This window comes from Triturus cristatus, chromosome 11 (genome assembly GCF_964204655.1).
Source record: "Triturus cristatus chromosome 11, aTriCri1.1, whole genome shotgun sequence".
Taxonomy (NCBI): Eukaryota; Metazoa; Chordata; class Amphibia; order Caudata; family Salamandridae; genus Triturus; species Triturus cristatus.
This window is the reverse complement of record NC_140594.1, coordinates 974,094,866-974,111,551: the sequence shown is the minus strand read 5'-3', so window position 1 is coordinate 974,111,551 and position 16,686 is coordinate 974,094,866. Positions and strand designations below refer to the sequence as shown.

Below are 16,686 nucleotides of genomic sequence, written 5' to 3'. Positions count from 1 at the left end.
TTTCAGGCCAACCACAATAATGCAAGGGTGCCAGCAGTACACTGTAATTAACAGTTTTACCTTGGGACTTTGGGGGTCTTTTAAAGTATGGCAAGCACCCCACTGGGTCAGAGGAGGCCCTTCCTCAACAACCGTGAATCATCGACCATGCTTGCAGATCTCCACCATGTCCGCAGACATAGTTTTTCCATAAGAACTTTCACCAGTGGTACTTTTGTCAAACCGCCATGACATGGTGGCCAGTATACATTTAATTTTTGCAGACACAATTCCCTTGGCTGGTTTTTATTCATGCAAAGTTAAATAACAGTGGATCTAGCAGGTAGGCAGAATTTATGTATTTTAAAAAAATATATTTTGTAATTTATTTTTTATATGTTCAATAAACAGATTCATCACAACTATAACATCTGTCGTGTAAGGTACCTTCACAAAGGACATTGCTACATTGGCAATGTCCATCTGAGCAGATCTTCCTGACTACTTCTCTCTCCAAACATGCCTGCTCTGGACAACCCAGTGCTGTAACCATATAAATAGATTAGGATAATGTGAAATACCACAAAAGACCTGCACAGTTTCTCAAAGCTGGGCACATACTGAAAAACTGTGAAGTGCACGATTGTCCCACATAATATAAACTTATTTTGACTTTTACTTATGTTGGTTGTCTATTTACTTATATACTATTGCGCGACCTCTTCCAATGTTTCTGTAAAACGTACTTTTTGTCCCAAATTTTTGTCTTGTATTTTGGACTTCTGTCCAGAATTTATGTCCTGAATTTTGACCCTTTGTCCTGAATTTTTACACTTGTGGTCCTGAATTTACACCCATGCCAGTTAATCATCCTAGGCCTGCAATCCTTTTCCTCAGGTGTCTATCTTTCAACTCTCTCGCTCTCTCCGACTGATTACTCCAAACTTAAAATATCTTCAAGTTGCGAGCTCAGCATCAACTTTCTGTTTTTGACATTGCAGACGCTCCTCAAAGGATTGGAGTTGAAATTTAGCCCCACAGCACTCGCATGAAGGTCTACCACACGGTAGATGGACAATAAAATTTGCTGACACACCCTGAGAGATATTACCATTTTTGACATAATACATAGAGCCACCTAATGAGTAACCCTGAGGCCGTTTATGAATTACTTTTACTCCCTGCTGTGTACTCATCCATTCATTACTCTATTTATTTCGCCAATCTGATAAAACGGCATAAAAGTATTCTACGTATAATAAGATCACAGTACCATGAGACACATAAAAACAGCAGTCGTTAAAAGATACAATAAAAAGCTAGGAGATACAATTAAAATATGGCACAGAATTAGAAACCATTTAGTCTCTTGCGTTATAAATTCAGCTTACGTTTTTTATATTTTTTAAAGCTCCTTGGAAAAAATGAAGCCAAGCCAAAAAAGATAAAGGGATCAGACAACTGTTTTAGATAGCATAAGGTTGGACAACATTGTCACACACTGTGAGCATGCAAGATTGAACGCATAAACCTCTTCCTCTCCTCGCTGTAAAATTTACAGGAGAATAACAAATGAAGGTCCCAATGGGCTGATAAAGTCGCAAGGACAAACAAAGCATTCATAGAGAGGGTGTTAGCGGGGTAACCAAGCATTAAGGGAATATCGTTCAAGTGGAACCTTATTAATAAAAATCTGTGATAAGAATTGGTCACAAAAGATAAATTATTAGGTTCAGATGTGTTTGCTTTTGGTTGTAGGTGATATTGTTTAACCCTTGATTTGCCACAGTCTGCTTTCCATCTCATATGCCTGTGTTTTCTGTTAAACGCTTTTTCAATTCTGACCTAGAAATGGAGGTGCAGGTGGATGGTTCATCAAATAGGTTTGACAAGCCAATGGAGTAGAAGCTCTGCTTGACAAATTGCAGCCATTTTATTTTAAGAGACCCTTCAAGCAATCTTGCAAAATATCTTGCGTTAGCTTCATTGTTTCCCTCCTCCATTCTGAATGCCACAAGGGGGGGGGGGGCAATTGGCTATAATCCGTTATGAAAGGGATGTCCAATCGATGCGGCAATTATAAGAAGGACATGATTGAGGAACGCCAGTTGGCGTTTCCACAATCTATTCTCAATTTCTTGCAAACAGGGAACAGGTACTCCATAGGTTGCCACAGACATTGTTTTTGCTTCATAAATCTTTTTTATAGTTTCTAAGGGTTTAGACCCCAGTTTCTTGATGAAGCTAAAAATTCCCCCTATAATGTTGCCACCATGATTTGCCATGTATTTTGTAAGTCAAACAGTACCCCCAGGTAGGAGAACGACACTACCACCTCCAATCTCCTCGCCTCAACGTTCCCAATAGTTTGGATTCTTAATCTTGCTCCTGCCACGAGCACAAAAGATTTAGTTTCATTTACTTTAAGATCCAAATTGCTCATAAACCTTACATAGTTGTCTATGCCTCTGCAGCGCCTAGCCGGTCCGAGCCAGCAGTACCGCATCATCTGCATATAGCAGAAGTGGAACGTGGGCAGAGTTGACAACAGGGACATCACTAGTTGACTCAACCAATGCTCCCTCCATGCCATTCGTGTAGAGGGAGAAAGGAAAAGGCGCCAGTACACATCCTTGCCTAATGCCACAGGAGAGTGGGATGTGTCTAGTACACTCCCCCTCTCTCCCAAAGTGAACACAAGCTGTGGCTGAGGAATAAAATTCCCAAATAAAATTGATTGTTTTACCTATCCTCATAGTTTCCATTATGAAACAAAGTTTCTAATGGGCCACTCGATCAAAAGCGGCCGAGAGTTCTATAAAGGCCATATAGAGGTGACCTTCTATTGCTGCCATGTATTTGGCGATCAGCAAATTTAAATTGAACCATTGGTCCACAGTCCCTTTATTCTGCGTTAAACCATACTGTTTGAATTAATATCTTAATTTCTAAAGCCAAATCTTCAAGTCAATTTAGCAGGAAATGCCCCATTACTTTTACTGTAGAGTCTAGCAGCGAATTGGCCGATAATTGATTGAATGTGCTTTTTTTCCACTTTTATAGATTGGTACAATCACTAATTTTTTACAGGAGTGGGGAACATCCGTTAGTAAAACAGCATCAAACACATTAGTAAGTAATGGGGCCCAAAGCTCCTGGTTCAATAAAAAGAAGTCTATTGGCACCCTGTCCGGGCCAGCTGCTCTCAATCTGCTACATTGATTCAATGAAATTTGCATTTCATCCAGAGTAAAAGGTAGTTTGACTGCCTCTTGGCAACTCAGACTGAAAATGCAGTTGCAGAAGTCTCCCCTTCTACACCAAATACCCCTGTGAAGTGGCTCACACAATCATCTTCTGCGACAGGTTGGTCTAAAGTGATATCTGCATCAGCTTTAAGAAAAGGGGCATTAATAATGAGCCAAAAGTCCCTACTATTTTTTAGTGTGGCAGCTTTTGTTAATTTGTCCAATGCTTCTTCTTTTAGGGCCCGTAATCTATTAGCTCTCTCAGCTTTATAGATTGAATGTAACTTTTTTACTAGGGCATTATCTCTAGGTGGTGTTCTAAGGGCAGTGCGGAGATTTTTAAGTGCTCTAGTACAGCGTTCGTTAAACCAGCAGGCTGAATCCCTAGGCTTTTTCCTGCAGAGTCGTAAAAGATTGAGATTAATTCCAGCTAAAATACGTTTAAAAGCTATGGAAGGTACATTGGGCTGTACAAGTGGGTCAAGGCAAATTAATATTTCTTGGATCATACTGAAGACAATGCTGTAAGTAAATTTTATTGTATCTAGCTTATCACATTTTAATAAAATGCAATTTTTCCTTTTAATTTTTGGCTTAGGAACTCGTTTACCCGAAATTGCATTTTTCAGGCTCCAGGGCATTTGGCACGTGATAGCCGCAGGATCACTGAATAGGCAGATTACAGTCTTAATAGAGGAGATCTGTGATCCAAGGGTTTCTGAGGCCAAAATAAAGTAAATCGTTGACTTATGAGATCAAACAAAATAAGTATAATCTAATTGGCCTGTCATAGGATCTACTGGATTTATAATCTCCAAGTTAAATATCACTAGTTGCCTATTTAGAGCAGAGTCGTAAGCCTTATGGACAAAACGTCGGAAAGACTCCCCTGAATCAGCTATCATGCCACAAGCGGCCGACTCCATTCTGTTGCAGTTATAAGTATTAATATAATCCATCCATACGATATCTAGGGAGGTGTGGTGATTTGCCATAAGGGAATCTGTCTTTCTGAATTGATTCTGCCACCACAGCCATGTCACCCGTGAAGTTAAATATTATACATATTGATTAGGAGCCAGTCCCTTCCTTGCTGACCGGCACATAAAAGGATATGATAACATAGCGATATGTTAATAAACTTTTTTACTGTGGCCCCTACTGTGTTCGCTATTATGGCGACTATACCCCCACTTGCACGCCCTGCTCTAGACGGGACTGCATTTGTCTGGAAGGTACTATAGCCAACTACACGGATTGTCGATTTCCCATGTTTCTTGTAAGCACAGGATATCGTAATTTAAAATAAGGCATAGCCATTCCACATCCTGCTTTTTCTGCCTATATCCCTCTATATTCCATGTGACTAGTTTTAAATTGTAAATATCTGTACCCGGTTGGTATTTATATTATGAGTGGAAGGTACTATATTTGGTGCCTGCGGGCCTGATAGAGTAGAGAGTCAGTTGCAGGCATCAAGCTCATTTAGAGGTTCATATCTGTTGTTGAGTGAAATCTCTGGCCAATCCTGTTAAATTTGGTTCACATTATAAGGGGCCCTATCTTGAAGACAATACCTGTGCCAGGATGGTTTGTAAAAGTAGCCAAGTGGTAGAGCAATAGTTTTAGAATCTGGCCGAGGCACTAGGCAATATATTCAATAGGTGTTCAATCAATCTGCAATTGTTAAAATTTATGATCACACAATCCTTCTCAATCGATTTTGTGCTGTGGCCCACCCCATTTACCCGTCTGGCCATTATCAAGTGGTTATAACGCATACGATACCCTGTGTTAAATTTAGACAGCCAATGCAAGGCCTTGTACATCAGTTACGTTGTCATCTCCTGCTGATACTGTTTTAATTCAAGTGCATTGGCTAAAATATTAACGCAGTGGCATGCTGCCGGGTGTAATTCCACCCGCCTACCTTGTGTTGTGTTCTTAGGTCTTTCTGTAGCCATAAAGCCATCCATTGGAGTGTCTGCTGTATTACCTCTGTTGTTCTTATTTCTATTTCTTACCTCACACTTAGACCCAGCACTTTCTTCTCTTTTTTTGTTGACCTGTTCAGTCTCGGGCTGTCACACTATACTCTGGTAGATATCACTGTCTACATACTCATTAGTAGTAGAGGTATCAGCTTGGGACCTAACTCAGGAGCCCTCTGGCAATGTCTGTGTAGGCGGTCTGTTTACTGTCCCTCCCTGTTGCTGTTCTTCGGTGGGAAGGAGGTTACGGTTTCCCTCAGATACCCTTACGGGTGCTAAATGGCCCTGTCTTGGGCCAGCTGAGAGAATGAGCTTAAGCTCTTCTATCTTTTGATAGCTTATCCCTAAGTGGCTGTAATAATGTTCCAATAATTTGATCTATCTTTTGACATATGACATCCTCAATGGGGGGCTGAGGTAAGGATGGTAAGGTATTTATATTTGTAGTTTCCTTTCACGCTGAGTTTGCTGCCATATTTTTGCATTTTCTGGAGGGTTTTCTAATAGGACAGCTATTAGTTGTTATTTGTTTTCGTCCTCCCCCTCTTCCATTTTTCAGTTGGTTCAACAGTCAGGCTACACTCTGTTCCAGTGGAATTTGTTTCGCTAGGGCTCTTCCTACGGGTTGTCAAGCTTGGGGCTGAATTATTAGCGATGGCCCCACTAGGCGTCAGTCCATCCCCTCACCTCTGGGACAGTGAGCGGCAATCATAGCTCTTCCAGTGAGAGGCGATGCTCAGTAATCTCGATCTCCTTTGATAGGACGTCCGCTGCTCTTATCAAGAAGGATCCCTGTGAGAAGTTGGCCTGGTATATGCTGTCCACTAGTTATAGTGGGCACCTTGCACCAATCCAAACAACCCTTATTGATGATTAGGTTAAAGACAACCTTTATTGAAAGCTATCCTCGTGGTAGCTATGAAGAGCAGCCTTCAGGCTAAGTCTGGAAGGAATATAAAGCAGCTTGGTTTACCAGAATATAACCTCCTGAATGACCAAATGAAAGGAGAACCACACAAGGTGTATATATAAAATATATGTATTCATTTCTAAATACTCTCTACTAACCTCTTTATGAGATTAGAGAACAAGGCACACAATATTACAGTACTAAAACAACAGTAAATAGCACAATATACAGTGGGCCCCAGGGGTAGACCAAACCATATATTAAGAAAGTGGTATAAGAACAACGACTTGACTATACACAGTGCCTAGAGCACGTAGAATCGCTGGGACCCCAAGGAACCACCCAAGGTAGTGACACAGGGGACCCACGGGGGACACGTGCAGTGTGAGAACACAGCTGCAAGCTCCGTACAATCCTATGGGAAAGCCGCGGTTGGAATTTTAAAGATTAAGGACACTTAGGAGAGGACTTTGAGCAAACCCTTTCAAACTTAGAAGGTTCCAAGGCCAGCACCCATGTGAGCACCGGAGCACTCGTGTTACCTAACCCAGGGAAGCCGGGTGTCAAATGGTGTCGGGATTCTTTGTCGTTTTCAATGGCGTGATGCTGCAAAGTGTTGCTGCCGGGAAGATGAGAAGTGTCTGGTGTGATCCAAGCCTTGATCGGAGCTGAGAAGAACCTGAAAGCAGAGGGGACAGAATCTGGGTCACTTCAGTGACCAGGGGCACGATAGACCAGTGCCCACCAATGTCGGGTGTTTCAGGTGCGATGAGGTGAAGCTAGACTCTGCAGCCACGGGGACCAGGAGATGTCGAGGACGGCCAAAGTCCGCAGGCGAGCTGTCCCACAAAGTGTCCGGATTGGAGACCAACTAGCCTTGGCAACTGCAACCCACGCGGTTAGAGAAAAGGTGCTTCGGTGAGGACCAGCAAGGTCCTGGGGACTCCCCAAGCAATGGAGAGTCAGGGCACGTCTGGAGCAACCAGGAAAGCCCACTTAAAGTTAAAGTATACTTCTCAGGGACCCACGGGTCGATGGACCAGGGATCGTGAAAGGACCTCGTGAGGAATCACAAAATACCAGCCCACGGGACACTCGTGGAGTGTAGGCCAGTAATCTTCAGTGGACTCACTGCTCGGTATCTGGACTACAAGTAGCCCAAAGCACAGCCTCTGGGATTGCCAAAAAGCATATGCTGCTACAAATGTGCACGGTGTCCAGGGGTATGGGTTGCACAGTCCCCACAAGGGCTGCGGGTCTCAGGTTTACTGAGAGCACTATTCGGCCTTGGGGAAGCTTAGGAACCCACCTCCTATGTTGCAAAATCTTCAGAGTCCTTCAGGAGCTGCGTAGATGCAAACTGGTCAGATGCGTTTCAGGTGCCTGCCTTGCAGGGGGAGTAACTCCTTTACTCCAAGGGAGATTCTTCGGTCATCCCACGTAGTGTAGATAGTTAAAGTACTTGGTTTCTGTAGCAGAGTTTCATCCAGGTAAATCTAAAGTCCTGCAGCTACTTTATACCCAAGGAAGGGGTGGGACAAACTCTGGGGACCCACCTATGGGAGGGTCAGGACAGAAGGGTGGCTACACCCAGGTCCTTTGTCCAGTTTCGCGCCAGAGCAGGGGCTGATAGCCCCTGCAACTGGTTTGAGCTGGACTATGCACAGGGACACCAAATGTGCCCCCAGTGCAGACATCAAAGCACTCTCATTGTGCACTCACCCAGCCCCAATACACTAAAGCCTGTCTGGGAGGTGTCACACCTCCCTGTGACAGGAAACCTATTGTCCAGCCATCCCCTGCCGGAGTTTCGTCCAGCAGCAGGAGGGCAGACTCATGTCTGTGGCTGGCAGCATCCATTTTGTGATGCCAGGGTCTGTAAAGCTGGTACCGAGTGTACCGGTGCTGTCATTTCTCCCTCTAGTAGGGTGGAGTCATACCTCCCACACCAGTTACTGGTATGCAGGTATGATTCCAAGGTGTTTGACACCAAACATGACATGTTTCCATGCAGCCGTTTTAAAGTTGGCATTTGCCGCGAGGTTATAATGCACTTAAGTATATATGGTTTGGCTGCATCACAAACAACCCTGGAATATAGGTTCTGAAGGCTGCAGAGGGGCTCTGCTCATGCATGGGCGCCCTCTCACATAAAACCCAGCACCCTGCCTTCAGGATTGATAAGGCCTGCCATAGGGGTGACTGATGATAAAGGATATAGTGAACCTATATCTAAGTAGGGGGTGCATGCACCACCTTACACAGCCTGCTGTAGCAAAACTGGTGTGTCATTTTTAATGGCCTCCCAGGGGTGGCATAATACATGCTGCAGCCCCTGAGAGGACTCTGTGGTACCTATGCCCTGGGTACATAGTATACCATATACTGGGGACTTATAAGGATCCCTCAGAATCCAATCTGGAGTGTACCTAAAGTACATGAACAACCAATTGAGGGAGAAAGCAGATAGACTGGGGTCCTGATTAGCAGGATCCCAGTCAAACTAAGTCAAAAACCAGCAAAACACCAGGCAAAAAGTGGGGGTAACCATGCAGTCCAATTCCACCTTCCTACAATCCCAGCGTAGTTATAATCTCCCCTCCAGCCTCCGTGTGCTTGATTTTACATTCACCCATATACAGTCCCTCAATTTTCCAAACCCAGATGAGCGAGGTGGCCCAGCCCAGCCTCTTCCGGGCGTGGATGGGCCTGCCCTTGGCCCGGGCGCATCCCTGCGGGCGTCCCGTGCCGCGGACTGAGGTTGCACTTAAAAGTTGATGGGATTTTAAGTCCTCTTTGCGGTGTCGGGGATTCAGCAAGGAAATAGCAAGTGGTAGTCCTCCCCTTCTGGGGACACAGCAATTTGGCATGTGACAGCAAGGAAACGGCAAACGGTAATCCTCCCCTCCTGAGGACACAACATTTTGGCTTGCGATGTGTAATTTACTTGTCTGCTAATACTAAAATGTTTACCCCCGATAAGCCTCTGTCAAACATTACTCTCAGAATTCTGAAGCAGACTGAAATGGGACACATATCTTGAAATAATATGTTTACACTTCACCGTTTTATTAGTCCTAGGAGGAATAATTGCTTGCCTGTAAAGTTATTCTCCAGACTGTTTATTCTCTTTACCTTCTTGAAACCTTCCTATTTGATCTGGAAAATGCTGCATAGTGACCACAAGATGGTATAAGAGGCTGTTATAGGCATTTAAGCGAATATTGGCTGATAAGGGTAATCAACAGCCATTAATGCCCGCCAGTGCAGGCAATAAGGGATGTTAATGCCCAGCCCTAGGCCTAGTGATGTATTCAGCAGAGGGTTAGGGGGTGAACAGATGGCAACACCACAGCTCCAAATGTTTTATCACAAGCTGCAATGCTTCAGCTGTGCTGTGCTGCCCCTCTCGTTTCCTTCACTTTCTCATTCGGGTGGGGGTTTTGCATAATGAGGCAAAGCGTTTCTGAAGAGTTGGGAACTTGTATCAATGGAAAGCACCTTTTTTCAGCCCTGATACAACAGCTATAGCCACAAGTGGAGCATTCAAGATTGACTGGCTAGCTCCAAGGATTCAAAAAAGGCTGCTAACTCACTTGATGACCTAAATCTAAAGACTTTTTTTTTTTATTTTAGGAATCCTTCAATCTGACATCTGGTGATCTTTTAAATGAGAAAATCTCTAAAATTGACTGTCTTCAACTGTAAATGTTTACAATCTATATTTCAGATCCACAAAATTAATATTTCTTTTTGTCTTTTTCTTTTTTAGGATTTCATGTTTTTTGAGCACAAGCAAGACAATAATTGACAGCTTGACACTTCAGATTGACAGCTTTAACCTGCTAATATACATAATTGTTATATATTTCTCAAAATGGATTGCATATATTTTACATGAGACAGTTGACATATATATATTTTTCTTGAAGCAGAGTCTTAACTGTGTTTATTATGCAGAGATTTCACATCCGCTTTATTGAGCTGAATTTTAACTACTGCACATGCTCCAATTTATTACATTTGTTGGTGAATAGGGTGGGACCAGAGCTTAATGTGTGCCGGTGATTGCTGGGGTTCTGCACCGGTACTTCTGTTTCAACACCAACACGTGTTTCTAACAGTCTACCACTTGGTGGCACTGCTTTTCTCTTTTTGAGCAGAGCCCTTATGCTGGTTGTTTAAAAAGTCAATTATACATTAAAATAACAAATGTCTAACAGGCCGTTCTTACATTTCTGGTGACATGTAATATTCCAAACTCACGTTTATTGGACTAGGATGGTTATTGGGGAACAGTGGTACTGCCATTTGGCAGCGCTGGGAGGGGTGTGTAAGTTGCAGCAGTCTCCTCCTAACAATTACCTTGGGTCCTTGAAAATTAAGCCCTGGGTAGAGTGAGGGAGGAAGAAAGAGTTCTACGTCTGTTATTGTGCTGGATCTGATGATAGCAGATATTCTACAAGCTAGGAGGCTATTTTTATTTTTTTTACTGTATTTATACTTCTGCAGTGGTGCAGGTCATACTGTCTCATTTGTATGGGCATCAACAACCTATTATAGTTTTGATGGAGAATTAGGAAGCATCTTAAGTATTGCATATAAATTATATGTTTTATACTGCAAGGATTTCAAATACCACACAAATCCTATTCCTTCATTTGAGGCTACTTGGCAATATGTAGGATATTTACTTCTGTTGAGTTTCCAATAGGTTTAATGTGTGCCATCACAAAGTCTCATTAGGTTTTAATGATTGTCCTACATGCACACTGGAAAATGTTTTTGTGTCGATTTCAGTGTTCGTTTTTAAATATTTTATCACTTAAAATGTTTGATTAGTAGGAATAAAATTGGCATTACGCAAACCTACCTTCATGTAATTCGATAAATGGCTTTTAACTAATTTTTACTAGTCCTGTACATTTGTTGTCTATTTCGAAGACTCCATAATGGCCCAATTGTGCGTATACCTTGGCTGGTTACAGGTAGCCTGTACTTGTATGTATAAATGGACCAGTCCGCGGTAGATGTACAGCAACAATGTAATTTCAATATTGAAGTACCTTTTATTGTCACAATAAATGATGTACCTCTACTTCAATAATGTCTTCCCGTTATTTATTTGTGATTTTTGTTGTCTGTTTATTGAAATGGTTTTTAATCAATAATAAACCAGGAGGTGGGGAATATACAGAGCGTTAAAAATGCAAACATCACATGACCATGAAATGCTAAACCAACAAGTACCTTGATTATCCGTGAAAAATGGAAGTGGTCTAATGGGCCTCTCACTAAATTCCGCAGGGAGGCCCCATCACTCTGCGCTGCACCACAGGGCCAAACTTATAAGTCTGCAGAAAAACCAGCATGACAGATGCATAGAGAAGGCAGGGAGATGAAAAAAAGTTTAATATGTTTACCCCCTTAACATGTCATTATAGTTTGCCCACTCCCTTTAAGTACAATCCTCTGACAATTCGAAGCACCCAGAGTATTCTGACATTCAAAATACAGAATTAACAGTTGCGGCTGCTGTTATTGAAAAGTGATGGGGCAGAATAACGGAAACTAACCTGCCTCCCGCCGCTTCATTGCTCTTTTGCTTGCTCCTCTGGCTGCTGGTGAACATCAGCATCCCAGACTCCCTTACGCCAATCCACAGGCTTCATTCATGATGGTAATACTATTAACCCGGATTTGAGAAGCACCTGGATTGGTCTGGTTTTGCACGCACATAGTGACTGGGGAGCCTGTGCCTGCTATTCTCCAGCCAGCTGTGCAGCTCAGGTTGGAGAAATCTAAGTGTGCATGTCATTTCTGTTCCCCATTAAGACAGCCGGCCAAACCGACATGTGCACTTACAGTGCCCACCACTCCTCCTAAATACTGCTATCATCAGGATGCCCCTCCCCAAGAATCCGTTCTCAGTGATAGTAAAGTTTTTATTATCATTTTATTTTCATGTTTGCATCTCCCTACTGATTCGGCAGCGGGAACGGCGCTCCTCCTCCATAACGAAGGAGCCGCCACTGAAAATTAATAATGTTTTCTAGGCTTTGTGCGCATGACACCCATTTTCTTAATTGACTTGGAGGAGCCTGATTGTAGGGTGCTTAGGCTACAGTGAGGACTAGTAGAGAATAGAGTGTGTATGAGAGGGGGCTAGGTCTAATTATACAGGAACAGGAAGGACGTTCTGCTAATAGGACCAAATGATCAGGCTGGTACGGTTCACCCTTTGGAAACAATTGATTTTAGTTTCAGCTGCTGGAATGATAGAATGGGTTAGAAAAATATTATTTTGTGGGCATTCGATAAAAAGTTAACTAATTTTGTATTGTTGAGGTGTGTGATCCCAGTTGGGCAAACATTACACCTTCCATACGGTGACCAGCTCTTATGGTGCCCAAAATAAATTAATCCTGACTACAAGTGCCACAACACTGGAGGGGATGAACCTACACGCAAGTGAAATCAGATACCGAGTTGTAACAGCCCTTGAATACTGTGCCATTACAAGTTAATCCTCGAATGAAGAATAATCATATGAAATCAGTTTTCTGGGCCAAATTTGGCATGGCATTCCCTGTTCCCTGGGGGTTAAGTGATAAATGGAAGTGTGGGAGTCTGTGCAGAGTGGGGGCAGCAAATGGAGAAAATGACTGGGGAGGCTGGGACAGTGTTCTGTTCCCCATGCTGTAGGAGATGGTCTTGTGGGGGCAGTGTCTCAATCGATTTTAATGAGATTTCCTAGCTAGTAAAATTTGACCTGGTGTTTCACCACATGGGAAATCTGGGTGCAGTCTCACTTGGCCAGTTATAACCTGATGCAGCAGTATCCCACCAGAGGATACTGATGGAGCGGATTACCAGCTCATGTCACACACACACATACCAAATACTCACCTGGGCCCATAACATTCATACAAGTAAGCTAGTAAAAACCCCGATGGTCATCAATTTAGTGATTTACCTGTAATTTGATGTTCACCTTTATCAAATCTTACCAACTCAATCTCCTTGTCATTCATTTTCCTTCGCGCAATGAATCAGGTTGTTGAGTTAGTTTAAAGTAGAAAAAGACATTAACTTTACCTTTTGAAATAACCACAAACTCAAAGTTTAAAATCTTTATCTAATCAATTTTGTAATACAGTTTAACACCTTCTTCCTTCAAGAAGAATTTAAAGTCTAACAATTAAAAAGATCAGTGGAGATGGTACCTGGAGAGGGAGAAAAATAGAGAGCAGTACAAGGACATACTACACCGATTTATAATTACCTAGGATAGTGCGATGACCGAACGCCTGGCCTAGGAGTCGGGTGAAGGTCTCCCAAACTGGACATGAGATCAAGATCAAGACAGGTTCAGGACTCGGAAGATGACCTCTTTTAAGTGCAACACCTGCGTTGCACCCCTCTCTGGCACTACTCTCCTCGTATAGTTCTTCCGCAACTCCCCTTCTAGATGATTGGATTATCGATCAGTATTTTCGGTCTTTGGAGCAGGGTCTCTGGCATCTGAAAAGTCTGAGACAGCGTCTCAGTGTCTGTGGCAGCATAAGAGTCGGGTCTGTGACGAGTTGGTATGACGGGTCTGACACTGGTCTCTAGCTAACTTACCTCAATTATACTATTCTGTGTTCGTGTACCACCCCCAAAAGTTTTAATATTGTGTTTTCCCCTATTCTGATTGGACAGGGCAAGAAGGTGAGTTCAACCACACCATACTAGAAGTAATAATTTTCTTAAGATCATTGTTCTATGTAATAGGTTGAGTTCTCAGGCGTCTCTGTTCAGTGTGGCCTTGGCTTTGTTTCAACTGTGCCATCATGATGTCCGGCAGGTTTCTGTGCTCCTGCGCACAAATCAAATTGGGTAGGGATTTCAGTCACCCTCCGAGGCCCAAATATGAACTAATAAAGTCAGAAAAAGACACGTTAGAATACGGAAATAAATGATTTCATTGTATACCACTTATCTCTACTCTATCCCCATTTACTTATTTTAATCTTTTGCATTAATGTTTAGTAGAACTTATAAGGTTTAGTTTAAGCAACAGTATGCGCATTATCATGTGAGTTTCAAGCAGCCATTTTAAGAGCTATTGCTCAGCTGCAAAGTTTCCCCCCAAGCATAGAAGACCTCATACTGCGTAGATGCAGTAGACGCATGCACAGTGAAGTTCCCGCGTTTTTGGCGGCCATTTTAAGACACTCAGGTTACTTGTTAGTAATACACATACAAAAGCTTCCCTTAGTTACAGTATGTTGTGTGTAATGCAATATTAGTATTTACAAAAAACAGATTGGTTACGTGATTACATGTTATTTGAGAGGATTGCATACAAGCAAGTCAAGGAAAGCTTTATTCGACTGCTGTTATAACAATCATAAAAGCACACGAATAAAAACAAAATTGCATATTATCACAAAGTTACATGCATAAAAACAGCGATCCAAGTAATGACACTAAAATATAAATTAATGTTAAAACTGCAGTAATAAAAACCATAAAAATGTCAAGTCAATTCTACGATAGTTCATTCATTGTCATGATTTTTCTTTGTGCAAGTACCTTCTTGAAGAACATAGTTAAGCACCAGGCAGTTATTTCATTCTCTAAAAACTGTAGCCTAATCAATGCTGGGTGGCATTGCCGCAGTCCCTGTAGTTTTAAAATCTGTAAAATCCATGCTTTCCTCGAAACTAGATACCATTTTCAAAATAAAACCAGATGAATAGTGGACTGGGTAGAATGATTGTCGCATGGACATAAAGGCAATACCTGTGACCAATCATTAATTTCTAGGGACAGTCACAAGTCTGTAGATAATGTCCAGCCTGAACCAAGTTAATAACCGCCTATCCCAAGTGCCAGGTGCAAAAGTAAGGTAAGGTTCCATTTTAAAGGTGGTTACAATTAACTGATGTTGCCTTACACTGGGTTTAACGATTTCTCCTGTCAGTCTTGTTGTGGCCAAATGCTGAAGACAGTCCTTTCTTAGGGCCTTTCTAGAAATTGCCTGTATGGACCTAGGATCAGTAACTTATTCTGGGTGATCAATATCATTCATAAAGTCACCCACGTACTTTACCCAGGGGATCTTTATAGCCCCTTCTAGTTTTAGGCAGTCCTGTAGGATCTCCCTATTTAGCTTCAGTTGATCCTTTGTCCAGATCCTGTGCCACAGGAGAATTGGTTCTAGCTTAATAAGATTAGAAACGAAAGGGACCCAGTTCCTCATGACAGGCATAAGAGGGTGAACTGGCAGGTAGCGATAAAACATATCTTAAAAACAAGTTTTCCATGGTTTGTACGGGGTAGATATTAACAAAACCCCATATACCTGCCCCGTATATTGCTTTAGCGAAGCATTTAGCCTTGTAAATTTGGATGAGCTCCCCTGGCAGCTTCCTTCCCAATTTTCTAGAGAAAGATACCAGGACAGCTGTTGTCTTAACAAGTGCCAGTTTTTTTGCAAGAATTGCTTGAGCCCACGAATCACCTTGATTGAATAAAATGCCGAGGTAAGAAAAACCTCTTAGTCTGTTCTAATTTTTGCCTGTCCACAAACCTACTTTTCATCATCCGGGGTCCATGTCCACAGCTCATTGTATAGGTCTTAGAAATATTAATCTTAAGACCAAGATCCTTCATAAATGCATTAAAACTATCTAAAACCCTCTGGAGGCCTAATTGACAATAATACTGCGTTGTCCACTTAGAGGAGAGCAGGTATAGGGCATCCATTCCCAGAGGCAAAGTCTTGATTATTGCTAAGTAGTGCTGGGGACAATCCGTTAATATATAAATTAAAAAGGAAGGGGGCTAGCACACAACCTTGCCGGACCCCTCTTTTAACGGTAAAGGCAGATGTGAGCTCGCCACCCAGACCATAGCGCACTCTCGCCATTACATCACCATACAAGCGCCTTCAAAAGAGGATAATATGAGGATCAACCCCAAGAACCCAGAGAGCCTCCCACAGTCTATCGTGTTTTACAGAATCGTATGCCGCTTTAAGATCCACGAAAACGAGGTAAAAACGGCCTTTACCTCAGTCCTATCTGAATCCTACCTGGCGTGAATACGAGTGGAGGAGTCATCCTGAGGCTTGAGCCGGGAGTCCTACCTCAGTACCAGTCAGCAGCCTCGCATTTGCACGTGAGCTCTGTTACCTCGCCGCATTTCAAACTGTTGTTTCTTTAATTGTTTATTTTGCAATGTCCATGTCCTCCTGAGGCTTGTGCCGGGAGAGACCTCCATGGTAATCAGTTTTGTTATCGCTGCACTTGCATTTTAGCCCCATAACTTTTCCCTGCTTTTAAAACCGATTTTAGGGTTTTAAAACTTGCTCTTTTTTTCGCGCGCACTCACCAGCTGCTTCAGGTTCCTAATCGCGAACTCTCCCGCAGGCTGAGCGCAGGACTTCCGGGTCCTAGGCAGACATCTTGGCAGTAGCAAGGTCAGAAGGCTAGGCTTCATGCCCCTGACTGCATTTAAACAGCCGCTGGCGCGCCAAAGGCAAACCCGTCTGCAACCGTCCGCGCTC

At 42.7% G+C, this 16,686-nt stretch overlaps 1 protein-coding gene across 3 annotated transcripts in view; it reads left to right on the top strand.

Moving 5' to 3' along the window:
- The window catches only part of LOC146785771 (phospholipid scramblase 1-like), a 201,642-nt gene extending 190,410 nt beyond the window's left edge, over nucleotides 1-11,232 (top strand). For all 3 annotated transcript variants that reach the window (XM_085635031.1, XM_085635030.1, XM_085635029.1), the window contains one exon: nucleotides 9,901-11,232. In XM_085635031.1, coding sequence (XP_085491157.1) covers nucleotides 9,901-9,939 — 39 coding nt within the window. In that variant the 3' untranslated portion in view covers nucleotides 9,940-11,232. The remainder of the gene's footprint in view (nucleotides 1-9,900) is intronic.
- The last annotated feature ends 5,454 nt before the right edge of the window (nucleotides 11,233-16,686 follow it).